At 40.8% G+C, this 25196-nt stretch overlaps 3 protein-coding genes across 5 annotated transcripts in view; 2 read left to right on the top strand and 1 right to left on the bottom strand.

Moving 5' to 3' along the window:
• Positions 1-12534, bottom strand: part of Rchy1 (ring finger and CHY zinc finger domain containing 1) — an 18403-nt gene extending 5869 nt beyond the window's left edge. For both annotated transcript variants that reach the window (XR_005976101.1, XM_041671172.1), the window contains exons 1-4: positions 12318-12534; positions 4276-4395; positions 3935-4050; positions 287-365 (exon numbers count right to left, since the gene is read on the bottom strand). Coding sequence is in view for 1 of the 2 variants with exons in the window: in XM_041671172.1 (XP_041527106.1) it covers positions 287-365; positions 3935-4050; positions 4276-4395; positions 12318-12407 (405 nt within the window). In the remaining variant the exon portion in view is untranslated. The remainder of the gene's footprint in view (positions 1-286; positions 366-3934; positions 4051-4275; positions 4396-12317) is intronic.
• Thap6 (THAP domain containing 6) lies at positions 12367-22109 on the top strand. Of its 2 annotated transcripts, XM_041671173.1 has the most exons (5): positions 12370-12642; positions 13346-13448; positions 14887-15094; positions 16141-16263; positions 19670-22109. In XM_041671173.1, exons 2-5 carry the CDS (start codon positions 13369-13371, stop codon positions 19904-19906), a joined length of 648 nt encoding a protein of 215 aa, XP_041527107.1. In that variant the 5' UTR covers positions 12370-12642; positions 13346-13368; the 3' UTR covers positions 19907-22109. The 2 variants fall into 2 exon arrangements, with proteins under 2 accessions (XP_041527108.1, XP_041527107.1); XM_041671174.1 differs by lacking the exon at positions 16141-16263 and having other exon boundaries at positions 12367-12642.
• Odaph (odontogenesis associated phosphoprotein) overlaps positions 16144-25196 on the top strand; it is a 27220-nt gene continuing 18167 nt past the window's right edge. The window contains exon 1 of the mRNA XM_041671175.1: positions 16144-16263. The gene's annotated coding sequence lies outside the window, so the exon portion shown is untranslated. The remainder of the gene's footprint in view (positions 16264-25196) is intronic.

Here is a 25196-nt window from a genome sequence, read left to right as displayed (position 1 = left end):
AAATGTATAGCTCAATTAAAAGAAAAATTCATGAACCAACTGAGAAGCTGCCAGCATTATGCTAATAACTTCTATAGGCATTCTTACATTACGAAAAGTAAACTGTAGATCAAATATTCTGAGGCATATATTTTAGATTATCTACTTAATTCTACTTTTTAGAAAACCAAAGAACATAGTTGTAGTTGGTAATATATGAAAATTAGCATGTTTCTAAACATACTAGAATTTAAGCTTGTTTTCAAAAACACTAATAGGTTTGAAATTATGCAGCTCAATTATATACCTTATGTTTTCCTCGAAGATTCATGGCTAGGCATAAGTTACATTTCAAGCAGTGAAAAAAATCTTCTTTTGGACCAATCCTAACAAAACACAATATGAAAGCCAAAAGATTATTTTTATTACACGGTAATTTGTTCACTACACAAAACCCAAACTCAGTCTCACTGTAGGGTATTCAAACACACTGAAGAACGTGGAGAAACGCCATCTTTCCAGTGTCCACGGTAACCAGCATAAGCAGAGTGACTCTTCTGTAAAATCGGATATGGATGCACAGAACAGATGCACACAGGTTGAGCTTAATTTCTTACACAATTCTACAGATGCCGTTCTGCAATTATTTACACTTAGTAATATATCCTGATGATTGTGTCTGTCCATAGAAAACTACTTCATTCTTAATAGCCACACAGCAGTCAATGGTATAAATATATCATAATTTTCAAAAATATTTTATTGATAAAATTTACCATCTTTTTGTTTGTTTGTTTCAGTATTTTGAATCTGAAAAAATTTACAATCTTTACTTGCTACAATGACATAATTTTAAAAACTGTCCAGCTAGCATTTAATCCATATTTAGCCTATTTTTTTCACTATCCCTAAAAGTGACACTATTGAGTCAGAGAGTACTGGATCATCAACTGTGATATTGACAACCCGAACCCTCCAAAGACTGCTAGTTTACATGTCCACATGCATATTCCTCACAACCTGGACTACATGGACACATGCATGATAGATAATATATGCTATTCTAACTTTCATTTCTCAAATTACAAAGGACTAATTTTTAATGTTAAAGAACTGTTCAGATTTCTGTGAATTTTCTGTTGATGTGTTCTGCTCATTTCTCTACCTCAGTATTTGCCCTTTATCAATTAATTTAAAAGGAGCCTTAAACAGCCTGGATATTCACTTTTCACTATGTATGTTATGATCACTGCTCTGTTGTCTAGCTCTTCATAAAGATTCACCATCACTTTACATCTATTAAAATGAGTCAGTAGATAAAAGAAACACTGCTCTTGCAGACGACCCACATTCAGCTCCCAACACCCATGGCAGACAGCTCACAACCACCCATACTTCCAGCTCTGGGGATCTGAGCTCTAGCCTCCACGGTCACCTACGCTCACAAGTACACACACACAATTTAAAATAAAAACAAAAGTAAAACTTAAAGGCCATCAATATTTTCCTTTATAGTTTATGCTTTTTGCCCACTATTTAGGAAAAACTTCTGTAAACTATAGACCAAAAACATTCTCCTTTGTATACATTTTATATTTTCTTCAGGTTGAAGCTCATTATAAAATTTATAATATAAATGGTAAAAATAAGACTGCTAGCTGGGAGCCGGGCGGTGGTAGCGCACACCTTTAATCCCAGCACTCAGGAAGCAGAGGCAGGTGGATCTCTGTCAGTCTGAAGCCAGCCTGGTCTACAAGAGCTAGACAGGTTCCAAAGCTACAGAGAAACCCTATATCAAGAAACTTTAAAAAAAAAATGCTAGCTGATCCCTACATTTCTATTCTTTGCTTCTTTCACAATAAAACATTTATTTAAAAGGCAGTTATTCAGACCTATCCTGAAAACAGACAAGTTCCCTGCTTCTTTGGAGGCTGTGAAAAGATCCAATTTTCTTGTGTGAGAAGCGCTCTACAAGATGATTCAGAAAGCAAAGGCACGGCCAGCAGGCCGGAGAGCCTGATTGCATTCCCTGGAACTCCCATCATGGAAGGAGGGAACAGGCTCCTTCAACAATCCGCTGACTTCCACATGCACACATGGCACACAATTAAAGGAAATGAAGGGAAAGAGAATGCCTCCCTTACAGATCTAGTCATTTCTCCCTGCCCAGAATATGAGCCCGCAGAATCAAAGAAGAAAACACCTAGGATCAGAATGTGGAGGGTGCCAAGTTATTTAAGTACCTGAATCAGACTTTTCCATGAGAAATAAAATTCAGACTTTCATGAACTACTATTGAGTTTCTGTCACAAAAAGCTAAAACCGTTTTATAATGAATATGCACATTTCAGAATCAAGTTTTTTCCAAATAGGTATCAATTATCTTTGCTTGTTTTGTTGGGTTTTGTTTGCTTTGCTTTTTGAGAGAGGGTTTGTTTGTATAGCCTTGGCTTTCCTGGAACTAGCTCTGTAGATCAGGCTGGCTTTGAATTCAAAGAGATCAACCTGCCTCTGCCTCCTGAATGCTGGGATTAAAGACATGGTATCAGTTATCTCAATACCTTTTCTCAATTAGCACATTGTAGGAATTCTAATAGCATTCTTGGCTTGTACCCAGTAAATGTTATGACAAAACAAAATGTCTTCACAAACGGTCAGGGCACTGGCTGAGAGGATGGGAGCGCCGCCTGCAGAGCCCGAGGTCGCCGGTTCGAGTCCCAGGTAAGTCTGTACTATGCGAATGTGTCGGTCTGTGTCTCTGTGTGTGGATGAATGTCTCTGTGTCTGTGCTGACTGTGTGCTGTGTGTGAGTGTGACATGTGCATGCATAATTAATCGGGAAAAAAAATGTCTTCACAACCAAAATACTCTCTCAAGGCAAAATGATCCTTACTAAATTAAATAGATAAATAGATAATAAAAATCCATAAAATCTCCCCAGCATGACCACCCAAACAAGGACTCAACAAACATGCCAAACTTTGCAGGGGAAAAGCCCGTGAAGCCTCAACCCTACACAAAGAACTACAGACAACTGAAGCTAGGAGGAGAGATGGCCCTCCCCAGGAAAGAACACACCAATAGCATACAAGTAACATTATATCAACTCAACAGGTTATATTTAAGAACACTTATATACACAGAAATACACATATATATGTAGGCTTATAACAATTGGTGACAAAATAGACCACAAATTTGAAGGAGCGTGGGGAGGGCTTGAAGAGAGGAAAAAGAAAAGAGAAATGTTGTGATTAAATTACAATATCAAAAATAAGCAAATACAAGAAGAACCCCAGCACTTAACTCTAACAATGAGCCCTATAGGCAATAAATCAGATTACTACTTTCAGATGACCACACCTTAGATGATAGTCTCACTTTAAAAAAAAATAAGTCAGGCAGTGGTGGCCTAAGTTTTTAACACCAGCACTCAGGAGGCAGATCTCTGAGTTTGAGGCCAGCATGAAATATACAGCAAGCAGTGAGATCCTATCTCAAAACAAAACTAGCTAATTTTTTAAACTATTTTACTGGTTTAAATGAGAATGTCCCCACAAGCTCCAGTATTTACCTTCTTGGTCCCCTGTTGGTGGTGACATTTGGGGAAGTTTAAGAGGTGTGGCCTTGCTAGAGGAAATGTGTCCTTGAAGGAGAGCTTTGAGACACAAGTGAGCTAGTTCTTTCTCTCTCTGCTTCCTGCTTATAGAACAAGATGTGAGCTCTACGCTGTCGAATCCACCACCTACTGCTGAACTGTTCCCCATGCAGAGTGTGTGTGTGTGTGTGTGTGTGTGTGTGTGTGTGTGTGTGTGTGTCACCACCAACTCTAACCCTCTGGAAGCACAGCTCAAACTCTCCTCTCCTCCACATTTCACCACAGCAACAGAAAAGTGACTAAGATAACATAATTGGCCAAATGCACAGGAAATATTAGGAGATTTATATACAGTACCTACAAATTCCACAGTTCTCGCAATGATACTGTTTCTTATCTTTGTCAAACAGATGGCATATATTGCAGTAATATTCTCCAAACAGTGTGCTACAATGTTCACAAGTCTGCTGGGCCTGAAAAGGACACAGTAGTTAAAAACTCAAGTAACTTTACCAAAACGATTTAAATATTCAGAATTTATATGAAAGCATGTTTAGCTTATTTTTATGTTTTTAAACATCTAACTCAACAATATTACTTACTCAGAGTTAGAGTTAAGTCTCATTTCCAACTTTTGATTAAAGTTTTTAATCCATCTTAAAACTTGAAAAAGTAAGGCAGGTGCCTTAAGATCTTACATGCTGGAGTCTTTCACAGTTGATGCACTGCACTTCCTTTACTTGGAAACGATCCAGCTGGTGATCTTCATTGTTGTCATGACACAGCCGGCACGTATAGAGCTTGTCACAACAAGGTGCCTAACCCAGGGGAACAAAGGGAGCATAAGAAGACAAGTTAATTACAAAGAAAGAAAATTCCTACATCATTCTCTGATCAAGGTCAAAGATTACAACCAATGGATCCATGGCTAGCTTTCATTTCTTGGCATATTTGATGTTAATAATCTTCCCCTTCAATATCTGCCTGAAAGACTCTAAATACAACTTTAAAACACAAACATTATAAAGGCAGAAATCTCTAGACAGAAAAAACAATCCCACAACAACCGCATCTCATTCTCAACCTAAATAGTAGATAACACCTTCTTAGACATTGTCAGAAAAAAAAAACAACATCTAAACACAAACTGTTTTAACTTCACTAATATTTACTAATCATAATGCATATACCTAATATTGCATAGGATACAATAAATTTGTTTTTAGAGAGGGTCTCTCAATGTAGCCCTGGCTGTCCTAAAACTAACTACGGGCCAGCTATGATCAGATTACCCCGCCTCCTAAGTGCAAGGGTTAAAAACATACACCTCCACGCCCAGACTCACTGATTTTGAGAGTGTTAAAAACTGCCAATTGTCCACTGAAATCTGTTCCCTCCTTAGAGCAGATTATTGAATATTCTACAGCTGGATCCCACATAAAGATGATCAAATGCCTTACAATATGTTAAAATAATACAACAGAAAAAAAATTGACTCTAAAATGACCAAGTGGAACAGTGGTCTTTACCCATCTGGATCACACTTGGAATTGTTACATGGAAAGAAATGTACAGAAATGTATTCTTGATTATTTAAACCTCATTATTGTTAGGTCATTTCATAAGTGTTTAACTTTTACCCCGTTATATCAAGAAATGCCAGGTTTGGTATGTAGATATTGGTATAGTACTTTCCTGGCATTATGCAAGGTATTCATTTCAATACCTAATCCCCAGAATTCAAAAAAGAACATCTCTTTTATTTTTTTTTGGGGGGGGGGTGGGGAGGAGCTGAAATGACCAAAATGTATGACATTGTCAGGGGGAAAAAAAATGTAGCTATAAGGAAGGAAGGAAAGAAGGAAGGAAGGAAGGAAGGAAGGAAGGAAGGAAGGAAAGAAGGAAGGAAGGAAAGAAGGGAGAAAAAAGAAATTCCCAGGCCAAATGTTTCTCCAGTGTACTGACTGTGCAGATCTGCACATCCTGACCATTTCCTAAGGCTGTTACTGAACACACCCCATCCTTTAAGTGCTGTAACATGTTACTAACTTCTTTTTCTTCAACATTATTCTTGACTAAATTTTAGTGATGAATATATCCACAATAATCCCTTCAATAACCTAAATTTTCTCACTTTCGATGGCCTTGTATCCCAATCCTCCTCTGCCGCGCAGTCCCATCCCTAAGTGTGAACACAACGATATCCACAAGCATTTCAGTCTCAGGCCCCTGTTAAGCTCTAAGACTCTTAAGGGTATCAAAGAACTTCTGTTTACCTGGACTATAGCTATCAATATCTCACATAAGAATTATGTCTCCCATATACTCAAGCTTGAATAACCAATTATTTTCAAGCAAAAAAAAAAGTTCCATGAACAAAGCAACTAATTTACTTCACAAATGCCTAAGAATCTTTACTCAAGAAAACCAAATGCTTGCTGAAAGTCTTCTATTTGTCAAATAAACTACTAAAAGATACGGATGAGAATGAGCTAAGATTTGATAATTATTAATTTTAGCACTTCATCAATGACATTTTTAAGTGACACTGGCTCTAACTGTAGGTATACTACAGTGTACCTGATTGCAATACAAAATCCCTGCTTGATTCATACGGAGACTAGTTTTAATCATTGCTTTCCACCATCAGTATAAATGCCAACACACTGGATACAGCACATCTACTATCCCACAAAGTAGTTTTTAGAGATTCCTGCGGATCCAGTCATCACACTCTGCAACTGCTGCTCCTGAGAAAGGACTGTACTAGCCCTGTATTTCAATTCCAAGAACGAATTCTACCACTAACTCTCTACTCTTCTCAACTAATTCCATGTGTTCCCTTGCACATAGCCTAGCTGCCTCTTCCTTTCTCCAAATACCAGACAGCTAAACCCTAACACTAGCTGAACCCCACTCCTATCCACTGACATGCATCAGAAGCAGCTAACCACAGCTGAAGTAAACACCACCACACTGTCTGGTCTCCTTCTTTGTTTGTTTTTATTGTGTGACAGAGAAGAACATACTTTTGTATGCCTGCCCCTAAGCTTTTAAACTTTATTACTCTGAGATTCCTGACAATACCTTTCATGAGCTCTGTGTGAACTTTTGAAGACTATAATATGGAAAACTCCAAGTTTTCTTCCCTTAAACACAGACATCATTATTAACAGAATTCATTTTTACACTAGTAGTGAAAATTGTACTAGAATTTATCACTAAACTAACATTTTATTTTTTTTAAAATGTCTTCATATCTTCACTGTAACTTCCTGTTCTTAACTTCTTGGTGTAATGATAAATAAAAATAAACTTCTTTGAATTTTCTGCACTGTTCTTGGCACCTCAAATTATTCTTGCTTCACTAGACACTCAAAAAAAATATTTTATTACCATCATTTCATAGTTAATGCTCTCATTCTTCTAGAGTCTAAGCCTCAAGGTCTAGCACAGTGGTTCTCAACCTTCCTAATGCAGCAACCCTTTAAAACAGTTCCTCAGGCTGTGGTAACTGACCCTGTGGCTAACATAGATAAGAATAATGGGTTAATTATTAAAATTATTAGTTAAAAGAGCTAATACGAAGCTTGAGCTAATGGGCCAATCAGTTTATAACATATGAAGACCTCTGTGTAATTTTCTTTGGGACTTGTTGGCTGTGGGAACTGGGCAGGACAGAAACCTCTACAAGCAGGCCCTCATGTTACAGATGGCGCCAATGTGTGGACAACTGCATCCACAGAAAACCTGAGAGAGCTTGCTAAGTAATTCTAGACAAAAAAGAATCGAGTAAAGCATGGTTTTTGGTAGCAGCAATTTCTCAGATCTGCTCTGCTTGCTAAAGGCACGCAAGCACTCTCATCTAAGATAGGCTTCCTGACTCAGCTTTAGCTGTAAAGCCTTGCAGCTCTTTTAAGAGGTCCTGCCAAGAAACACTTACATAGTGTTGATGAAAAGCTGACCGCATGCTTTTCAGTTTTCAGCCACAGCAGAAAAAAAGCTGCGCCCTTTTAAAATGCCGGCTTTCTGGGCCGTGTCAGGGCAAACTCTGACTCTTTCAGGCAGGCGGTCCAACTACGGAGCATTTGTGTGTGGTTTGTGAGCAGACTGCTGCAGCTTGCTTACTGGTAGGGACCTTGAAACACTGTAGAGTTGTGGCAATAAACATGGCTACAGACTACCTCCACCATGAGGCTGAAATCTCAGAAAGCTAAGAAATGGGCTGGATCTAGTCGTCAAAGCCACAGCTTTAATCCTACCCATATTGCTTAGTATATTAAAGACTCATGTGGTCAGAAAAAGAGAGATATATACAGTGAAGATAGATTCAAAGATTTAAAAAAAATCTAAACAGCTTACTGTGTGTTAAAAATATATGCTGGCTTGGGAGAGAAAAGAAAAGGTTAAAGGAAAGAAAGGAAGGAAGGAAGGAAAGAAAGAAAGAAAGAAAGAAAGAAGGAAGGAAGGGAGGGAGGAAGGGTAGTAGTTGGGTGTGGTGGTACACACCTTAATCCCAATGCTTGGGAGGCAGAGGCAAAAAGACCTCTGCGAGTTCAAGGTGTGGTGGCACATGCCTTTAATCCCAAAGACTGGGAGACAGAGGCAGACAAGTCTCTGTGAGCTCAAGGTGTGGTAGCACACACCTTTAATTCCCGAAGCTAGGGAGGCAGAGGCAGACAGACCTCTGTGAATTCAAGGTGTGGTGGTGGACACCTTTAATCCCAGCACTTGGGAGGCAGAGACAGTGGATCTCTGTGAGTTCAAGGACAACCTGGTCTACAGAGGGAGTTCCAAGACAAAGATACACAGAGAACCTGTCTCAGTTCTCTAAGTCAAAAGTTAAAAATAAAAATAAAAGAAATAGAGGTTAAAATAAAGCCATGTAAAGATGAAAAGTACACAGAGAATCTTGATACTGTATGTTATTATGCTCTCTTTGAATTGTTTGAATGCTGTGGAAGGAGCAACAGCTGCTAAAAGATATTTGCTTATAAATGCTGAATTAATCCAAGATAGGTATTTTGAAAATACCTTGACTTCAAAATTGAAGTCAAAAGGTATGTTACTTTGGAGAAGAGATTTTGCTTTTGTTTCCACAGGAAATGAGAGGCTGTGGATTCATTCTGAGTTAAGAAAAATCAGATTTGATCAAGGAAGATCAACTGGAGAAATCTCCAGTAGGAATAGATGGCCCAGATGTCTGAGTTCTACATCCAGAAAAGATTCAAGACTATTGCCTGAGAAGATCAAGACTCACAGGATACTCCAGTCAGGACTTGATCATAATTCTAAATTTTCTTTAGGTTCCCATAAGATTATCAGCACCCCCAACCAGCAGGAAGTAGCCTGGAATACCCCACCCACATTCCCAAAAAATGGACTATGGATATTTTCCTTTGTTTTTTTTTTTAAAAAAAGAGGGGGAAGTGGTGTAGGATAATTCTATATTCTGTCAATTATATTTTAAATAAATTGATTGGCCAGTAGCCAGGAAGGAAGTATAGGCAGGACAACCAGACAGGAAGTAGAGGGGGGGACAATCAGACAGGAAATAGAGGCGGGGCAATGAGTACAAGAGTATTCTGGGAAGAAGGAGGCTCTTTCCGCAGTCCTCCTCAGATCACGAAAGAAGCAAGATGTGACCTACCCAGCTGAAAAAGGTATCGAGCTATGTGGCTAACATAGATAAAAATAATGGGTTGATATAAGTTTTAAGAGCTAATATGAAGCCTGAGCTAATGAGCCAATAAGTTTATATAACTTATGGAGACCTCTGTGTGATTTTTTTTGGGACTTGCCAGCTGTGGGAACTGGGCAGGACAGAATCCCCCACAAGCAGGCCCTCATGTTACATGACCCCAACTAAAAAATTATTTCATTGCCACTTCCTGTGATTTTTATAACCAATTGTTATGAATCATAATGAAAATATCTGCTATGCAGGATATCTGATATACAACCCTTGTGAGAGGGTCATTCCACTCCCCACATCTAACCCCCATGTTGAGAACTCATGATCTAGATGCTCCTTTTACAGTTTCCCCTTTAAAACTCTGAACACCTCTTTCTTCCTGGCAACAGTCTGTTAATGACCTTGCTACTAATTTCACTATCAAAATAGTAGTAATCAAAATAAACTCACCCACAAGATCTATCAACCTTCTTGAGAATAAATATGCTTTATCTTCTAGGTAGAAACTAGACAGAAACTAGAATCACTTAAGAAGTGGGAACCTCAACTGAGGATTTGCCTCCATCAAATTACCCAGTTCCAACACCTGTGGGGCATTTTCTGGATTCATGACTGATGTATGAAGGCCCAGACCACTGCCATCACTACCATCCCTGGGCAGGTGATCCTATGTTATATAAGAAAGGATGCTGAGCGAGCCGTGGAGTGCAGGCCAGTAGTAAGCAGCATTCCATAGCCTCAGCTTCACCTCCTACCTCCAGGTTCCTGCCCTGCATGAGATCCTGACCTGGCTTCCCCTAATGAACTGTCACAAGAAGTGTAAGCAATAAACCCTTTGTTCCTCAAGTAGTTTTGGGTTATGGTGTTTATTACAGAACTAAACTACTACACTCTACCTTGTCGTCATCTACAAAGACTCTAGTTAGTCCAGGCTTGCAGCCAAGATCGGCTTCACGTTGACTGCTCAAGCAGAACAGTAGTCCTAGAATGTTCCCTTTTCCTGCTACATTACCAAACGACCTCTTAGATCATTGCCCCAGTGTACAAAAACATACTGTAACACATCTTCAGCAAAACAACCACGTTTGCTCTCCTTTGCAATAAAAATCCAAAATTTCTGCTATTTCCAGTATCCACTCCAATAAATCTTTATTCTGGATCATTTCATTGACATTTCTCTTGTCAAGATCAACCTTGACAAACCAAAGGTCAATTGCCACTCCTTCTCTGATTGAACTGCTGCACTCAGCTTCCTCCTTCAAAGACCTCGGTGGGCCTCTGCTACTTAAGGAAGAGGAAGAGCGGAAAGAAGAGCAATGCATGACACTCAGGAAAAAGCAGTTAAAGTGCTTTGAAACACAACTGTGGCTGTGAAATTACTTTGCCGGGCCAGGGAAGGGCAAGATATGAAATTCAGTCCCATATCTGACTTTGAACCTATGAAAATATTGCAGTAGAAATGCAATCAGAAGAACAGTATTCAACTGCTTACACAACATTTGATAATTCATCCGTCTGAAAGAACTCCATCCAGTGCAACCAAACAATATTCACCAAACCGTGGCCTACAGAAAAAGGGTTTAAGTTGTCCTACAGATCTAAGTGTATCATTTAATCCTAGCTTTCAAGGTCAGTGACCAGCAGGGCTGACCAGTAAAGTGAAATGGAAAAAAAAAAAAAAAAAAAAAAAAAAAGCTAGTGACTGAGAGTGGTAAGTAATTTTTACTGCTCATTTCTGGGGATGCACCTCCTAAACACATGTACACTCTAGTATGCAATCATCATTTTATTAATAAAAGAGGGACTTTCCCCACAGCAGTGGAGACTGAAGCTATAGACTCTCTGGTGAGGTTAGTAGTATACACACACACACACTCACCTCCCCCAACCCTTTTTCTCTTCCTTCCTGGCAGTAGCACCCCCAGGCTGGCATTCCTACTGCCTCCGCTTCACACATAGCTGGAAGTGCACCTCTGATAAAACTACAGGCCTTCACCTCTAACACCAGCCATGAAAAAACGAACTTCTAGCCAGGCGGTGGTGGCACACACCTTTAATCCCAGCACTCAGGAGGCAGAGGCAGGCAGATCTCTCTGAGTTCAGCCTGGTCTACGGCACTAATTCCTCCAGGACAGCTAGGACTATTACACAGAGAAACCCTGTCTCATAAAACCAAAAAAGAAAAAAAAAGGGGGGGGGCTTCAGAAATTGCCATTTTATATGCAAGCTATTTAAAAAGCAGCTTGCTCAAAATTACAGAGTAAATCTAGGGCAGAACTAAGGTGGGGCGAAGCTATAGGATTCCAGCAATCAAATTTCTTCTCGGTGGGAGGAGATTTCTGAAGCCCTAGCTGAACCTGGGCCTCCAGCATTTTAAGCACAAGGTCTACTGCTGGGCTACTCTCCCCAGCTCAAATACCAGGCTTTCTCAACAAAATAAAGTCAGGAAACTCTTAACTGTGTGAGGACCATTTTTAAAAACTCCAAATGACTAGGTTTCTTTACCAGCAAAAATAATCGCGTAAACGTCCTAGGCACGTCCCTGAAAGCCAATGAAATGGCAATCACACGCTGTGTGATTCTCCTATCACACTTCTCTCTTTTCTCCTTGACAGGTCTGGGCATCCTCCTAGACAACAAAGCGAAGCTGACAGACCAGACCCTGGGCTTGCTGCCCGAAGAGAAGTTATATTCTGATTTTCCCGTTGCTTCGCCTCCTTCCGTCACCGTCCTCCACAACTGACAGAGGTCCTGTGCCACTACTTCCTTCTGCTGTCAACCGCAAATGACGACTCAAGCCATTGCATAAGGGACTCCGTGCGAGGCCCGGCTCGACAAACAAGAACTCGGCTTGCAAAGTCCAAACGCTGAGATCGAGTCCAGGGCTCGTGCTCACCCTGCCCAAAAAGCCTTCTCCGCAAGGGGAACCCATCGCAGATGCAGAAGGCATCTCAACAAGCCAATCAGTCTGAAACTTACGCCCGGCCCAACCCGCCCCCCGCCTAACCCGGCACCCCCTCGGGAAGCGCCCTTTAAAGTCATCACCTTGAGGAGACAGCCCCGGTCGTAGTGCTCGCAGCCCCGCCGCCCTCGCTCCTGGCTGAGGACGCCATCTTCCCGCGCCGTCGCCGCCATCTCCTCCACCTACCCTCACGATCAACAGAGCCTTCCCCCAGCTTGGAAGCCACACCTCGGAGCAGCAGAGCCGGCCTGACACGCCTCCCTCTCGCAGCGGCGGCCACCGCGGGCAAGATGGCGGCTGCTCACGTGACCCGGGGCACTCGGATTTCCGGTTCCTGCTCGAGGGGGCGGAAGCGAAGGGAGGCGCTAGCTCCGTCGCCGACGTTAGTCGCTGTCTTCGCTGCTAACGGTAATAACGCGTAGGTTGGCTCTCCTTTCTTCCCCGCATCGCTGCCGGCCCAGAGCTCGGGGCGAAGGGGGCCGCCGCGACGCCGGGTGGGGGCCCCGCTTGCAAGCCGCCCTCGGCCGCCCGGCGCCTTCGAGGAGAGGCCCCTCCCTCGGCCGGGCTCGCGGCCGCCTCCAGCAGGGGGCGGAGCTCGGTGGCCGCGCGACGGGCACCCCCTCGAGCTGGCGGCTGCCCACGTTCCCTTCCCGTTTCCCCGTGCTGATCGCCAGCTAAGAAGTGAGGAGAAAAAGTGGGGAAACGGAGGCACGCCGTGACCTGCCCCAGTGGAACTCACAGAAGGCTGGGGGAAAGAACCACTGTGTTAAATGAGATCACAGTTTGGAGGGACCCTTGAAGGATAACCGTGTGTGGTTTCCCCGGGGAAGGGGACCCTCGAGCTAAAAGGGGAATGGCAAACAGTGTCCCAGGAGTTAGGGTACCCAGAACTGCGGCAGGGAAAATCGGGTCCGTAAGAACACGAGACAAATAACGAAATCTACAAAGTTGTAATCGTAGACTTCACGGTACATCAAATGACCATTCTTATCTAAAAAAAAAGGACCCACACTTGAGAAATTTTTACCAGCGAAACTTCTTTTTGGGGGTGGTGGGGAATTACCTTTGACTTTAGCCCTGAAGTCACTAACTCATTTTAATTCTCTTACAGTTTCGTTATGAGTTGCTAAAATCATGGTGAAATGTTGCTCGGCCATTGGATGTGCATCTCGCTGTTTGCCAAATTCCAAGTTAAAAGGACTGACATTTCATGTGTAAGGCTTCGCTGTTACTGAAATAAGCGATTCTACCTAAGTCTACAGTCTCAAGCTCTGTTCCCCGGTCCTCTTAAAGTAGCCTTCACGCCTTTATAAGGTGCCAAGGAATCAAAGACGAGAGTAACACCACCAAGAATAAAATCCCCACACACAAATCGTCAGACTCGCCTTTGCTACTTTTTACATTTGAACTGTTAGGCTCCCTGTCCTTTACATGCCCTTTACAGTCTAAATGGGGGGCCTTTGTTAAAATACACCTCCCTTCTATTTAGAAACAGAGGAGGCTTAAAGGTGTTCCCATGGGACTATCTAATATGATTGTAAACCTGCTAAGGATTTGCAGCTTTTGTGTGACTTTATTTGGGAAAGATCTAGTTACTTTGATAGACATGGAAATAAAAAGTTAATATGTCTACACTACCTTATCCAAAATAATTGTAATGGTTTGGAAATTTTGAGAATTTTGATTATTGACTCCCATATCTCCCAAGACAGTTCTGTCTTGAGAATTCTAGACCCCACAGCTATTTTCTGCACATTTCGTAAAGCATTTGTAGACCTGCTATGTATTAGCTGCTGTTCCGTGTAATTTTTGGATAATGCCAGAAGTGAAAGTACAGGGTAAATTGTGGATGTCACCTCAGGACGGGAAAGGCCAGTGGTATACTTTCACATCTGTAGATAAGGGAAAACCATGGATTGCAGATCCTGCCCCAAGGTGCTGAAGGTCCACTGAGAAGTTCATATGGTGTGATAAAACGTTAAATAGAGGTCCTATGTCTGAAGAAGAGTCGGCAGAAAAGTTTGGATGTTAAATCTGAGTTGTGAGACCGGCAGGATATCTTAGTGGGTGAAGGCAGTTGTCCCCAAGCCTAATGACCTAAGTTCAATACCCAGGACCGACAAAGGAAGAGAAAAAACTCCCACAAATTGCTCTCTAGTCTATATGTGCATACCATAGGATGCATGTGCGCACATGTGCATGTAAATAAAATTGTATTTTTTTTTTTTTTGGATTTTCGAGACAGGGTTTCTCTCAAGTTTTTGGTGCCTCTCCTGGAACTAGCTCCTGTAGACCAGGCTGGCCTCGAACTCACAGAGATCTGCCTGCCTCTGCCTTCCGAGTGCTGGGATTAAAAGCATGCGCCACCACCGCCCGGCAAAATTGTAATTTTTAAAAATTAATTTGTTGCCGGGTGATGGTGGTGCACGCCTTTAATCCCAGCACTCGGAAGGCAGAGGCAGGCGGATCTCTGTGAGTTCGAGGCCAGCCTGATCTACAAGGGCTAGTTCCAGGGCAAGCTCCAAAAGCTACAGAGAAACCCTGTCTCGAAAAAAAAAAATAGTTACATAGCAAGAATCATGATTTTCTAAATGTTTCAGTTTAAATATATATCAGTAGTATTTAATTTTAAAATTTTTTATTTCTTTCTAGATTCCCCACAGATGAAAACATCAAGCGAAAATGGGTGTTGGCAATGAAAAGACTAGATGTGAATGCCGCAGGCATCTGGGAGCCAAAGAAAGGAGATGTGCTGTGCTCAAGGCACTTCAAGAAGACAGACTTTGACAGAAGCACTCCGAACACTAAACTGAAGCCAGGAGTCATCCCTTCTGTCTTTGACTCCCCAGATCACTTGCAGGTTTGTTTGCAAACTACTGCTGGCTCTGAGCACTCACTTCCTGTGACGGTTCTGAAGACACTTCAGCACTCGTGGGTTTGTCGGTGTGACTTTCTTCATCTGAAGTGCATTCTGGGGGTTCCAGGGAGTGTAGCTTCAGCTTTTCATGATGCCTGGCAGATGATATAGCCAGCAGCCCCCCTTAAACATTGGTTAATGGCTAGGGTTCAGATAAGTGGACTGATGGAGAGAATTGTCTTAACTCAGAACCAGCTTCTTAAAAATGGAGAAGGTTGCACTGAGGTTTCAGATTGACCGTACTTAAGAACTCGGGAGCATGGCAGGCCATGTGCTTTAGTCCCAGCACTCATGAGGCAGAGGCAAAAGGATCTCTGTGAGTCTGAGGCCTTCCTGGGCTACAGAGCAAATTCCAGAACAGCCAGGGCTACACAGAGAAACCCTGCCTCAAAAAAACATAAACAAAAAAAGAAAGAAAAAGAAAACTCAAGAGCAAACTGCAAATTGGACCAAAGTGTGGTTCCAAGTGAAGTCACAGGTATAAAATTTAAAACTTAGATATGAACAAAAGTCAAAAAAGCAGAAAAAAGGATAAGTGAAAAAGACAGAGATGAGGTTACGAAAGAAAAATAGAAGGGTTGAGTAGTAAACCTCGTTGGATTCTATTCTTTTCCAGTAACAGTGCTGTGAGTTGATCACTTTGCCCTTGATGGCTGTCTTTTCTTCAAGAAGGGACGTGGACCATGATTATCGCTGTAACTCACTTCCTCAGGTCCTTTCTGTCTTCTTTTTCTCAGCTGGTGAGGAGTGTCCTTTTTCATTTTCACTCTTCATTTTTAGGGAAATTTTATGTTAATAGATGAACCCTAGAGGTGCTTTAGGGATGCTCTTTGAAAGTAAACAGAAAACACACTGACTTCCTTCCAAAATAGTCTCTGCAAGCAGTACAGTGTTTCACTATGTACTTTTTTTCACTTTGAAAGTCAGGAAGGAATCAAACTGTAAGAACAGATACAGTCACAATGGTTTTCATTAACTGTTCCTAACAGGAGAAGAGAGAAAAACTTCATTGTAGGAAAAACTTCATTCTCAAAACTCTTCCAGTCACTAACCATGGTCACCAGCTTGTCGGTGCCTCATGCATTGAAGAATTCCAATCCCAGTTCATTTTTGTAAGTAAAATTTTTTGCTGAGCTAATTGTTGAGTTAATTGCTTTAAGGTGAATATGGTCTCTCCACTAGGATCAAATATGTCAGAGTTATAGCAAAACAGAACGTAGACTTGTTGAGAAGGGGTCTTTACTATGTGATGTTTCCAAACGCGCTTGCTTCCCAGGATCGTTGTGATCGGAAGGCATGCAGGAGCAGTACAGAAGCAGTTACTCTGCTGGTTACTGAGTATAAAGAATGCCTTTACAAGGATGAGTCTGCAGATAAAATAACTCCTCCCTTTAAGTAATATATTTTCTTCATGGAAATATGTAATTAATAATAGCTCTATCTTTAGGTTTTGTTGAAAAAGTCACAGAACACAGAGTATTCAGGCTTGTATGTACTTAGAGAGTCCTTGTTCATACAAATGCTAGGCATTAAATACAAACTGTCTTATACAGCTTTACCATTTTAGAATCAGGTGCTGTCGGTCTACTTTCTTTGTTATGTATCAAAGTTGTTTTGGCCATTATCGGTTCTTTGCATTTTTATATGAATTTAAAATCACTTGGCAAAATTTTACCAAAACCCGTGCTAGAATTTTCACTGGTCCTCTGCTGCCTCTGTAGATCCCATGGAGAGAAGCGAGAGCTGGGGATCTTAAGGAGTCTTTCGGCACTGGAACTTGAGTGCCCCTGTATTCGGCCTTTACCTTCTCAGCCCTGCATGAAAGCGCTCAGCACACGGGTGTTTTGCTTTGGCAGATCTGACCCTTAGTATTTTCTGTTTGCTTACTGCTCTAAATGATACCATTGTGTTTGCTCCTAGAAGATGGAAATATAATTTACGTTGATCTTATATCTGACAAATGTGCTGAACTCAGATATTAAGTACAGTACAGTTTTTTTTTCCTTAAGGCCATCAGATTTTTTGCATAGATCTTCATGTTCTCTATAATGAAGGCAGTTTTAATTCTTCCTTCGTCCTATAAATGTGTTTGTTGCTTTTCCTTGCTTTGCTGAACTTCTTGAGACTCCAGGACTGTGATGAGAAATGTTGAGAGCCAGTGTTCAGGCAATCCCATCTCCTAACATGATTTTTCTTTTTTAAGTTAACTTGTAAGTTATGTCAACTGACTTCTCAAGGGCTGAACTAACGTTTTACTCCAGGATGACCCTTACTCCATAGTGTTTCATTGTTTTTATGTATTTTGTGTACAACTTGGGAGTTTGTTAGTTTAATCTTTCCTTGAGTGTTTAAGAGGGATATTTAGTGTATAGGGCTCCCCTCCTCCTCTTCTCCAATGTTTTATTTATCTGAATTCAAGATCAGATTAATACTGACCTTTCAAAACAGTGAGAAAATTTTGCCAACTTTCCAAGTTTTCAGGAAAAGGGGTTTTTGTAAAATATTTTTTTTTATAAATATTTGATATATTTGTCTAGTGAAGCACTGTGGACTTGGGGGTTGTTGTTGTTTGCTTGTTGAAGGAAATACTAGCTTCTGTCTTCCAAAGTTTTGTCATTTCATCACAGCTACAACATTTATTATGATAGGTATTTATTTATTTTTTTTTTATTTTTTTTTAAGATTTATTCATTTATTTATTATATATACAGTGATCTGTCTGCATGTGTGCCTGCACACCAGAGAGGGCACCAGATCTCATTACAGATGGTTGTGAGCCACCATGTGGTTGCCAGGAATTGAACTCAGGACCTTTGGAAGAGCAGCCAGTGCTCTTAACCTCTGAGCCATCTCTCCAGCCCCCTATGATAGGTATTTAATAATACCTTTTTATTGGTCCTTTGTTGACTCTGGTAGACTCTAGTGTTCTCTCACTCCTGATATTTCTGTCTTGTACATTTCTGATTAACCTGCCTGAAGATTGAACTATTTTTTTCATCTTATCATAGATCTCAACTTTTGTTCATTTTTTTTTATACTTCCCTAATTTCTCTTCGTCTGTTTTTATATTTTTCTACTTATTTCAAAATGTAAAATGTATTGCCTTTTTCTAGTAAGGTGAAAACTGCTGTCGTTGTTATTTAGAAGTATATTATTTGGGGCAGGGGAGGTAGCCCAGTGATTATAAATGTGGTATTCCAACTTCACAAGGCAGACACAGGATTCCCAAAGCCAGCTGGCTAGCAAGATCTGTTTGCTCAGGATTTGATTCAGATTCCTTACCTCAGGGAATAGAGACTAGCCAAGAGGATAAGTCTGGACATCAACCTCAGGCTTCCACATGCACACACACAAAAATAGAAGGAAAAAATAGCCTCCTTGGTTTCCCTGATGTTTGCTTAATCTTCTCCTCCTATATGCCAAGCTCTGCATGGGTTTCTCATCTTTGCACTGGGGCATACAAATTCTTCCAAGGCTAAGCTGGAGTGATTGCAGACCTCACCTCTGTTTTCTGTCTTAGTGGAGTACCTGTTATCCTCAAATATTTTTTATGTCTTTGTACCACACATTGGTTCATGTGGTATCAGTCTAGTCTTTTACTTTATCTTGGCTAGACGCAAAAGTCCCCTTCAGTGTTTTTAATATTAAATAACTTTACAAGAATAGTTTATAGTATCTTTCTATGTCAGTGTTATTTTCCTTATTTACAAATGAACATGTAAAAGTATATTGCCATATACTTAAGCATAGCCAAAAAAAATATTGATGGAATTTTCTTTTTTTTAAATTCCAATACTGGAGTCCTATCCAGTTTCCAGCACTCAGCCTAACACCCACTGTAATGTTTCTTTCCTGTACCTTTTATAAAGTAAAATATTCATCAAAATGGAGGAAAAGTTTACTCTATCACGTACCATCACTAAATCTTGGAGCTGGGGGTGGAGTTCAGTTCCTAGGGTCCTTTCCTAACATTTTCAAAGCCCAAGGTTTGATCCCCAGCACTGCAAAAAAATGGGCATTGGGGAGATGCATGCAATCTGTAGGTGGAGGTAAGAGAATCAGAAGTTCGAAGTAATCCTCCACTATATGGCAAGTTCGAGGCCAGCCTTGGATACATGAGACCCTGTGTAAAAAGATAAATAAATAAAAATTACTCATTCATTTGATAAATACAAGCTGTTTATCATCACCGTGCTAAAGGAATGAAAGCAATATAGATTTTGCAAGTGCTATGGCCGCCAGTGCCGTTTCATCCAGTGCTCATCTTAGCAGGCAGGAGGCCCCAAATGAGGAGTGATTCTCATCATCAGTGATCCATGTTCCTCATATATGCTGAGCCTCAGAAGGAAGAGAGGCTCAGGCGCCCTAATACTGCTTCCACTTCCCGTCCTCTTCCTGTCGTCTTTAAACCTAATAGTTTCTTAAGTTTCATAAATGAAGAACTAGCTGAAACTTAGTGCTAAACTTTTGTCTAACCACTTGTCTTTCCTATTTAAAAACCTGGTGTTTATATTTTAGGAACATAGCTACAGTGTAATGGACAGTCCGAAGAAGCTTAAGCATAAATTAGATCATGTGATCATCGAGCTAGAGAATACCAAGGAAAGTCTGCAGAATGTTTTGAACCGAGAAAAACACTTTCAGAGATCACTGAGAAAGACAATCAGAGAACTGAAGGACGAGTGTCTGATCAGCCAGGAGACAGCCAGTAGGCTGCATGCTTCCTGCTGGGAGGGTTGGGAGAGCACAGAATGAGACTGCATTTGGGAAGGGATTTTTTATATGTTCCATCTACAGTTGACATTGATGATGCTTCTTAGAAGACCTCACATACCATCTCTAAATCCTATAATCACTGACAACACCTTGGATACCAGGCAGCATTATGCATCATCCCTGCTAACCAAAAACTTATCGAAGATGTGCAGAAATGTGTTGTAGTTATGCTTTTGTGTGACTTGTGACAATTACATTTTTACAGACATAAATTAGCGCTGGGTCACTATTGTAAGATGGCTAAATCTCACATAAGTTATAGCAAATGGAACATCAGAATTTTAACTTTGACTACATTATTGTATGTCCTTTATAGTAAATTGTGATTTTAATTTTAAATATTTTACTATAAAGCAGACTTTGTTTACAACACACGTTTATCTTGCATCCAACCCAAGGTGCTTTAGTAATTAATCGTAGATTATTTTTTTAATAAGGCACTCCATAGCATTAACCCTGAGAATAGCCCATGGAAAAGATTTATTGGCTTTTACGTTAAGAGCCAGTTAGCTAAGACTCCTGACAGGATGTCATTGTTTCAGTACAGTGCATCATTCCTCCTCACAAGGACTAGTCAGAATAGCTTCAAACACCAAAGAATGAAAGCACACACTATTGACTTGGGTGAGCAGGTGTTGCTTCACCAGAACATGACTCCTGGCTCTTCAGTCACCTCTTCCATACACAGTGCTGCCACCAGCTGAAGATTTGCAAGGCTGTCTTGTGGTTTTAAGAAGTAATATTGCTGACACTACTGTAACACATAGAAAAGCTATTGCAAATGTGCGGATCTTGCAGTGGAAATAGAAACGGAACTGATGACTGTCCGGTGGCAGTAAGTACTCAGAAATGACATGCGGAAGTACTGTTGGAGACTTTTTACCAAGTTTACAGAAGAAGAGTCTTAGCTGTTTACTGATTGAGCCCAATGTTAGGAATATTGCTTCTCCCCTGATTTCTTACTAAAAAAAACTAAAATTAAAAATCATAAATACTGTACATTAAAATAAAAAGTATTTGCCAAAGTCCCACCCTGTATTAAGCACAAATATGAGTGAATCTCATAGTACATAGTCAGAGTGTGCAGCAATTGGTTCCTTGTGTTAGCAAATCATGTCTAGTTTTTGTTTATTTGTTCCCTGTAACTTTGTTTCATAGTAGTACCATAAGGGTATGGTCAGATAAAGATTTTTAGATTTAAGATACTGTGTTTTCATGTAGGACTTTAGCTCTTCCCTCTAAAAGAGATTTTTACCCACATTTGAAAGATAATTATTGTGCTAAGATTGAAATTACTGGGGTTCTTTTGTTACCCTCAAATTTTTTTTTTATTATCTGCCTGTTATTTATTTTCCTTGTTTAATTTTTTAAGTCACATCGGGTACTTTAACAAGAAATGTAGGTAGAATCTAAATCCTCAGCCTGTTTGTGAGCATATATGTTTAAATTGGTGACTGGGGGATGGCGAAAGAAAAAGCGCAGCAGTGTCTGCAGTCGCCCCCTCCCCTGGCTGCCCGCCATACAGCAAGCCCGGAAGACTGAAGAGGAAGGCTCCAGGCTCGGCCCTGTTTCATTGCACAGTCACTTTGCCTGCTTGTGTCTTGGTGAAGTCAGTCTCTGTCCTCTCTTTCACTGGGCCTAGATCACTGAGACTTTGGTCAGTGGGTGAAATACCAGTAAGGACCCCGAGCTTCCATTTGCTCTTTACTCTTGGACAAATAGTTACAGTGGAAACCAGACTTGAAATAAAGGATCCCTACCAGCTGGCGCTTATCTGCCTAACCTCCATCCCTACCTCAGTCCTCTGCCCAGAGATTGCAGCCTAGGTCTTCCAGGGAAGAACTGTGGAGTATAAAGAAAAGGCGAATCACAACCTACCCGGAAGTTCCCAGGCAGCCAAAGCTGACCTAAGGGCTCTAGTTTCTAAACATGGACTGGCCTCTAGACCCTGAAATAAACTTGGTTTCCAAAGAAGGTATGAAGGATTGATGTGGCATTTTCTCCATATCAAGTTTGAATTTCTGAAAATAGACTGTGTTGCTAAAGGTACCTGTATATATATCTTTAATTTGAGAAAGGGTAAAAATGCATTAATTATATACTTAGTTTTTAAAATAAAATTCTGACAAATAATTGAGGAATGAAAGCTATTTATTTGAAAAATAAAAAATTTGCCTAGTAATGTGTTGCATGTTTCATACCTTGATTAAAAAAATTGGTCAGGGAAAGATAAGCACATACATACGCAGAAGGCTTGCTTTCTTCCATGTCTTCCATAAGCCCACCTTCTAACATAGTATGAGCTGGCTTGCTTTCAGATAGAACTGGCTGCTCTTCATGTTCCCAGTATGTGGGAAGAGTGGTGTTGCAGGTGTGAAATATGCTGCCTCTGAACCCAGAAGACTAGCAAGCATTGTGCTTCCTAAGTCATAGTAAAGCATGCAAGATACAATGGTTTGTCTTTTACTTCAGGGAGATGTACTGGCATGCCCAAATCACTGTCTCCTGACTGTTACAGATTCTTGCCCCACCCCTTACAGCACATGTAATTCGTGGATGCCCTGATGAGAGTTTACTAGACACTTAGTTATAAAAGATACATTTTAAATTATGTGTTTATGAAAAAGGGTGTGCACATGAGTGCAGGTATCTGTAGAATCCAGAGGAGGATGTTGGATCCCCCAAAACTGGAGTTACAGTTAGTTATAATCTGCTGGGAACCAAAGCCAGGTCCTCTACAAGAGTAGTATGAGCTCTTATCCACCCTTCTTTTAAAGACATTTTAGAAGCATGTCTCGGGGTTGGAGCGATGATGACTCAGAAGTTAACACTAGTTGCTCTTCCAGAGGTCCTGAGTTCAATTCCCAGCAACCACATGGTGGCTCACAGCCATCTGTAATGATATCTGGTGCCCTCTTCTGCTATAAACAGAGACCCTAATAATCACACAAAAACTATATTAATTACAGCACTGTTTGGCTGATGGTCCAGGTGTATAGCTAGCTCTTACATCTTAAATTTACCCATTTCTATTTTATATTTTACCACGAGGCTCATGGTTTGTTACCTCTTGCTTCTTGGGCAGCTACATGGCACTTTCCTGACTCTGCCTACTCTCTCTATATCTCTGTTTGGATTTTATTCTGCCCTGCCATAGGCTGAAGCAGCTTCTTTATATTTAAATGGTAATAAAACATTCACAGCATACAAAGGGGAATCCCACGTCATTCTAGTGATGGAGGAAGGTCATTGGCTAATAAAGGAACTGCCTTGGCCCATTTTATTGGTTAGAAGATAGGTGGAGTAAACAGAACAGGATACTGGGAGGAAGAGGAAGTGAGCTCAGAGTCGCCACAGCTCTCCTCTCGGGAGCAGACGCCTGAGAGAGACGCTATGCTCCGCTCCCGGGATGAAGCTGTGTCGAGACTCTGAACTCACTTCCTCTTCCTCCCAGTATCCTGTTCTGTTTACTCCACCTATCTTCTAACCAATAAAATGGGCCAAGGCAGTTCCTTTATTAGCCAATGACCTTCCTCCATCATTCTAGCCTGCAGGCAAACATGCAGGCAGAACACTCTACACATAAATTAATGTAGCCCGTTCTGGCCGAGAACATGCTTGACCCTGCTGTCTCCGTCTTAGTACTAGGGTCACAGGCATTCACTAGCATGTTAAGTTTATAAATGTTTATCTCATTGGATTAAACTCATCCATATTAAATCAATTATGTAATTTTGTTTAGGATGTCTGTGTAATATAAATCTCTTCATTATAACAAAAGCAACAGTATCAATAGCCTCGGGTCAAGACTGTATATTACTGTTCATTGTTTATGAATATTTCTGATCCTTAATGAGGTTGGGAAAGCATGCATCTATCAAATAGTTGTATAGCACATAGCTGTATAACTCCCTCTAACAAAGATAAACTAGTCAATACTCCAGCTCCTCACAGGGTTACTTCTTGACTTAATTTGCCTTAATCTGCTCTTATCCTGCAGAACAGGTCAAAATTTTCCAGGGGTCAGAGTGATGGATTAGATGGAGATATGATGAGAGTCAGAGTGATTTATACTGAATACCTCCCTGTTTTCTGGGGATCTGAAGTGTGGGACTGTGTTAGGCAAAGAGTGCCTATGTGACTAGTCTGCAATAAAACCTTGGCTATTTGAATGCACTTCCCTGCTATGCAGTATCTCCTCCATTGTCACAGTTTGATTCCGCTGGAATTGTGGGTCATGCATTACTACACTGAGGAAGGGCTCTTGCAAGAGCAAGTGTCTGGTTTCTCCCAAGTTCATGTCATGTGCATTTTCTCCTTGCTGATCTTGGGTTTGTTTCTTTTCCTGTAATAACCACAAAGGCAACTATATGCTGAGTTCTGTGAATCTTTCGAGCGGATCATCAAACCTCAGGTTACCCTTGGAGACTTCAACACAGATGTCCCTTCAGAATCGTCTGTCATAATCTGGATAAAAAAAAAAAAAACTGGAGGTGAAGTAGTAGAATAGACAATCCATGAGTTCTCTACCTCTGGCATTACTATTCAGCTGTCTCTATTTTTTTTTAATGTCATTCATCCTAATGTCTTTTCGATGTTCTTCTTTCTATACTTTGTAAGTAAGTGTGTGTGTAATCTTCCATGCCTTGAAATTCAACCAGCTACCTAGAAATCTATCCAAACACCATTTCACTTGATTGTCTAGCTCTTTTCACAATCCCTCTCCAAGACAATTTCATTTGTTTAAGCCATTATCTTTTTTGCATTTATTTATTTATTGGTGGAGGGGTGTGTGTGTGTGTGTGTGTGTGTGTGTGTGTGTGTGTGTGTGTAAGTACAAATGCCACAGAATGCATGTAGTGACTTTTTAGAGTTAGAGTTGTTTTTCCTTCCACATAGGTTTTAGAGATCAAACTTAGGATGCCATACATGGTTGCAGACATTCTAACCCTCTGAGCTATAAGCCCATATTTCTTAACAAAAATATTCCTTGATTTTCCTATGGCCTAGTGATAACCAGAGGAGTCCTATCTAAACTTCATACATCAATTACAATAAATGCAAGTGACCTAAGACAGAGTGCCATGGTGTGGGATGTCTTTATTTTGCCTCACCTGCCTAAGGCACCTTCTGATTGGTTTAATAAAGAGTCAAATGGCCAACTGCTAGACAGGAGAGGATAGGTGAAGAACGAACAGACATGGATTCAAATCCCAGGCAGGCCTACCACTGTAGTACACATAGAGCACAATCCCGGGGCTGAATTCTC

Source organism: Microtus oregoni, unplaced genomic scaffold, assembly GCF_018167655.1.
Source record: "Microtus oregoni isolate MIOR12 unplaced genomic scaffold, Mior012 000021F_ref0000039, whole genome shotgun sequence".
NCBI lineage: Eukaryota > Metazoa > Chordata > Mammalia > Rodentia > Cricetidae > Microtus > Microtus oregoni.
This window is presented reverse-complemented; position numbering and strand designations above follow the sequence as displayed.